The sequence below is a fragment of the Cucumis melo genome, chromosome 10 (assembly GCF_025177605.1).
Source record: "Cucumis melo cultivar AY chromosome 10, USDA_Cmelo_AY_1.0, whole genome shotgun sequence".
Classification (NCBI taxonomy): Eukaryota; Viridiplantae; Streptophyta; class Magnoliopsida; order Cucurbitales; family Cucurbitaceae; genus Cucumis; species Cucumis melo.
The window spans coordinates 18,513,605-18,519,059 of record NC_066866.1 but is presented as its reverse complement, the minus strand read 5'-3'; the positions used below and the strand labels follow the sequence as shown (position 1 = coordinate 18,519,059).

The 5,455-nt window shown below is 34.5% G+C and overlaps 1 protein-coding gene across 1 annotated transcript; it reads left to right on the top strand.

Moving 5' to 3' along the window:
* The first annotated feature begins 523 nt into the window (after positions 1-523).
* Positions 524-4,327, top strand: LOC103495092 (U-box domain-containing protein 11). Its single transcript, XM_008456548.3, has 4 exons — positions 524-1,087; positions 1,947-2,063; positions 2,152-2,571; positions 3,000-4,327. The coding sequence occupies exons 1-4, from the start codon at positions 698-700 to the stop codon at positions 4,068-4,070; spliced, it is 1,998 nt and encodes a 665-aa protein (XP_008454770.2). The 5' UTR covers positions 524-697; the 3' UTR covers positions 4,071-4,327.
* The last annotated feature ends 1,128 nt before the right edge of the window (positions 4,328-5,455 follow it).

The window sequence follows — 5,455 nt, the reverse complement described above, 5'->3', positions numbered from 1 at the left end:
TTGTGAAAACTAAAAAGAAAAAAAAGGAAGAAAAAGGTCATTCAAATAATAAAGATGAAATAAATTTGTTTTAAAATATTGAAGATTGAATTGAAAGGTAGAAAGTATTGTAGGAAAAGATAAAACCAATTTCTTTAAAATTTCTTTACTGTCATGGAGAGCATCAACTGATATCCAATTCGCTCACTCCATTTAAAGCAATTTAGTCCACACTCACCACATTACATGCATACATGTTCACCAATCTGTTTTCTTTGAAACAATCAAACAATTCAGTTTTTTATTCTTTTTTTTTTCTTTTTTCTTTTTTTTTTTTTTTTTGAAGAAGAAGAAGAAGACAATCAAACAAATTTTCTAAAGTTGGATAAACTTGATATTAATTTCTTGGATTCAACAACTTATTTATATAGAAAAATAAATAAATAAATAAATAAATACTTTAAAAGAGATAAATAATGATAATAATAATGATAATAATAATAATAATAAAATAGTTGGTGTTTATACAATTCATTTTATTCTGTTTCCAACTGTATCCTCTTTGTTTTCTTCTCCTTCATTTTTCTATTGGTTCATACCCTCAGATTCTCTCTCCAAACAAATTTCTTCCATTTTTTCCATTCCAATCTTTAAGATAAACCCACTAACACATTCTCAACTCTACCCCATTTACATTCTCTTCATTGCCGCCGGAACAATGGCCGGACATGTCGCCGGCGACAGCGACACTGCCCCGGCTCTGGCTCTACTTGACTTTGTTCGCGATGTTGTTCGAATGTCGGCCGGGACCAACACTGGACAGCTTTTCAAGAAGGATTGCACCGATCTGGTTCGTCGGATCGTGCTTTTGACGCATTTCTTTGAGGAAATCAGAGACTCTAATGCCCTTCAATTTCGGTTCCTTGATGCATCTTCTTCTTCCTCTTCCTCCTCCTCCTCTTCTTCTTCTTCTTCTTCTTCTTCTGGTGCTGTTACTGCCAGAGGTTCCTCTCAGTTTCCATGGCTTTGTGATTTAGTAGCTGCATTGAAGGATACTAAACGCCTAATCTTCATCGCTTCGACTTTCCGGTCCTATGGTTCTTCTTCTGTAAGTTAATTTCTTTAATTTTCTATTTCTGTTGGGATTTTGATGGAATTGGTTGAGGGGAAAGAGGAGTTAGTCAGGGGCTTCCGGAATTTCATCTCAAATTGATGTCGTTTGTTTCGATTTTCATTCACCGGCATTCATCTACAACTTCTTTCACTTTACTTTCTTCTTGTTAGAATGTTTAATTTAGCGCAACAGATTTAGTTGGTAACTTTATCAGTTTAACCTAGTTTTTCGGTTTGGTGCTGCTGATTGAATGAACCGTCTCTTGATTCTCTCGATCTATATTTGATTGTTTGGCTACAGATTTTCGTTTACTATTCTTGTATATTCTCCTAGAAATTATGGATGATGTTGATTTTGTCATTGGAAGTACAAAAGAGGAAGAGGGGATCCATAATTTCATTCATTTTCATGGAGTACCCAAAATTTCGTTCATAGCATTACCTCCAACGACATGTATTTGTTGAGATATACAATTTTCTGCGTCTTTGAATATCCAATTTCACAAATTACGCTCAGGCAGACAACTGTGATGAACTTTTGACTTTCAAAATTTGGAGCACCGCTTTCAAATATTCTATTTTTAGTTACCCTTCTTGGTCTTTGCCGTATAGATGATGTTAGTTAGAAGTGTTTAGGATAAGGAGAGGAAATTGCTAGATTTATAATTAGATGTGGAAGAGGAGTTTAGTTGCATAACCATTTAAGGTTGATACGAATCATTTCAAAGTTAAGTTCATGGAAGTTGCTAAAATGTATGGCAAATTTTCTAATTTTGAAATATGTTCGTAATAGGATGATGTTAGTTAAAAACAATACCCTTTTTCTGAAATTTCTCTTCGTTTTAATTTTGAAGGAAGAAGTTGCCAAGAAGATACTGTTTCAATTCCAATGTGTGACGTGGAAGTTAGAGAAGGCATTAGGCAATCTTCCTTATGAGCGCCTTGATATATCAGAGGAAGTTCAAGAACAGGTAGGAATTGGATATAATTGGAAAGTTCACCACAATTTGGCTTTTCCAAATTCTGAGCATATAATCTAATCTTTCGTTCATTCTTTAGGTTGAATTAGTGAAAGCTCAATTGAGAAGGGCAGCAGAAAAATATGGATCTCTTACTGCAATTCCACCATCTGTTGTTCAATCTCAGTTGTTGAAGAAAAATGTGGATCTGTTAAATTTGAACTGGATTGATAGCTCTGATGTTGAAGAGAATGGTATTGTTGATCATGAGATTACAGTGAAATTTGATGCATTTCCAAATTGTAGAGGGTTGATGAATGGTGGTGTGGATCAATTGATTTTCAAAGGACTTGAGAAACTTCCATCCGCTTCAGAGGTTTCTTCTGATGAACATAATGATTCTGCCAAAAAGGGCGGAGACCAGGTGAAGAACCCAGATGGAGTTACAATACCTGATGATTTTTTATGCCCCATATCTTTGGAAATAATGAGGGATCCTGTTATTGTCTCCACTGGCCAGGTAGGCTTTTGGATTCCATAAATTATTTGGTGTTTCTTTTGATGAGGTTTTTTTTTTTTTTTTTTTTTTTTCCATTAGTTCAGCTATATGTAAGGTGTGAATTCAAAGCTTGACCTCTTGGGAATGATTCTAAAATGGTTACCGACAAAACATGCTTTTAAAATTTTTAGTATTCAAAACCAATTTTGATGTTCTAAAAGTGTAAAACTAAACATAAAAATAATTTCAAGTGATGAAAAAATTATTTCAGAGTCATTTTGAACATGATAAAAGTTATTTTAATAATTTCAAAATTATTCTTAAATATGTAATATCAAGGATGTATGTCTTTTTAACTTATTTCTTTTTTATGAATTTGAGCTTAAGAGTTCAAAAAACTTGAGATTCTTTTACCTTTTTCTGATAGCTCTCTATTTCTTACGACACAGACGTATGAGAGATCTTATGTACAGAGGTGGATAGATTGTGGGAATACTACTTGTCCCAAAACTCAGCAGAAGCTCCAAAATTTGACTCTCACCCCAAATTACGTGTTGCGAAGTCTCATTAGTCAATGGTGTGTTAATCACAATATCGAGCAACCTACAGGTTTAACTAACGGGAAGATAAAAAAGTGTGATGGATCGTACCGTGATGTGTGTGAGGAGATGGCAGCCATTGAAACTCTGGTCCGCAAGTTAACTAGTCATTCCATCGAGGAGCGGAGAGCATCAGTGACCGAACTTCGATCTCTATCAAAAAGAAGCACGGATAATAGAATACTGATAGCTGAGGCAGGAGCAATTCCTGCATTGGTCAATCTATTAACTTCTGATGATGTTTTAATACAAGAAAACGCAGTTACTTCCATTCTAAACCTCTCAATATATGAGAACAACAAAGGTTTAATTATGCTTGCTGGTGCTGTACCTTCCATTGTTCAAGTTCTTAGAGTCGGAAGTATGGAAGCAAGAGAAAATGCAGCAGCAACACTTTTTAGCTTGTCTCTTGCTGATGAAAATAGGATAATCATTGGCGCTTCTGGGGCTATTCCAGCTCTTGTGGATTTACTCGAAAATGGAAGCTCAAGAGGAAAGAAGGATGCCGCAACAGCACTATTTAATTTGTGCATTTATCAGGGGAACAAGGGAAGGGCTGTGAGGGCAGGGATCGTTTCAGCTCTATTACAGATGCTTACGGACTCAGTTAACTCCATGATCGACGAAGCTCTCACAATAATGTCAGTCCTGGCTAGCCATCAAGAAGCAAAAGTAGCTATGGTGAAAGCCAGTACCATACCTGTTCTAATAGATCTTCTGAGGACCGGATTGCCTCGCAACAAAGAAAATGCTGCCGCTATTTTGCTTGCTTTATGTAAGCGAGATACTGACAACCTTTCTTGTATAAGTAGGCTTGGCGCCGTGATTCCGCTGACAGAGCTTGCCAAGAGTGGGACGGAAAGAGCGAAAAGGAAGGCGACTTCATTGTTGGAGCATCTTCGAAAATTGCAGCAGTTATAGAAAAGGTGTGGATTTCTCAACAATCATTTTCCATATTTTTCCAACTTTTTTGAGTACTTTTGACAATTAATTTTTAAGCTCATTCTCTTTGCTTTGTGACAACAAAGAATTAGGGATGGATGGCTAATGGAAGGCCACATTCCTTGAATCTGTGTACTTCATTCCTTCATTATATTGTACAAGTGTGTATAAATTCATTTACTGACTCTCTTAACAAATTTTCTGTTATAACAAAAAAGAAGGGTACTGTTTGGGAATACTTGGACTCTCATTTCCTTTTCTTTGTTCATTGCCTTTTTTGTAAGAACATCTTTTGAGTTTTGAGGTTTAGATTATAGTGAAAGAAACATAGCAATTGCATAGTCTAATTTCAAGTGTCATGGTTTGCTGTTACTAGGAATCATAAACTTCATTATTTTGAGGACCAAAATGAGATATGTTTAAATTTGGACGCCTTCTTGTTCTTATTGTAATTGCTTTTTTGTTCATTGTTTTGTAAAATTTGTACATTTTTACCATTAATCTCTTTTCATTTTTTTTTTTTTTTGAATGAAAAGTTACGTTTCTTGTTAAAAGAAATAATTACAACAGGGTTTAGATCTTTTAAGTTTTTATTCTTGTAGGTGTTACATTTTGGTTTCCGTCCAATGATTAATGTAAAGTTAAGGATAAGGCAATTTTGAGAAACTTTTGTTGCTAAATCCATATGTTGAGTGCTGAAGAAGATTGTTGGTGGAATATTTGAAATGGCAATTCATTATATTATTATTATTATTATTATTTTCTTTTTCAGAAAAAAGTTAATTTGGTTATTGGGTGAAACTAAGGGATATAAGGAGAAGACTCAAATCTGTACGATGATCTCTCCTACTTTTTGAAGTGGAACTACTTCCGTAGAATTATTAGGAGGCCATATTTCATAAATATCTTATAATTTCTATTTGCTATGTAGATCACTTAATTTGCTTGTTTTTTACACTCTCCATTTACTAAAATGTTCACATCCGCATTTTTTAAAAACAACAAAGGAGAAAATCAGGATATGAAAGTCCTCTTTCTCTTTCATTCATCTCATTATAAAAAAACAAAATAAAACTCTCCCCTCTCTCTCAATAATCCCTCCAATCTCTCTTACCATCTTCTCTCATGAGTCCAACTGAAACTAGAAGTATGAATCAATGATTATGTTATAGGCTGATTAGTTGTGTGCAATCGGAGAATGCAACCGTGACGAAGAGATTTGTCCCAATCGATAAGGACGATTTTTTTATTTTTATTTGTATTTTATCATAAAGATTTGTGTCCAAAGTAGACGTTAACATACCATTTGTATGAAAATATTTGGAGCATCGTTGTCCCTAACAAATGGTATTAGAGTCATGCCT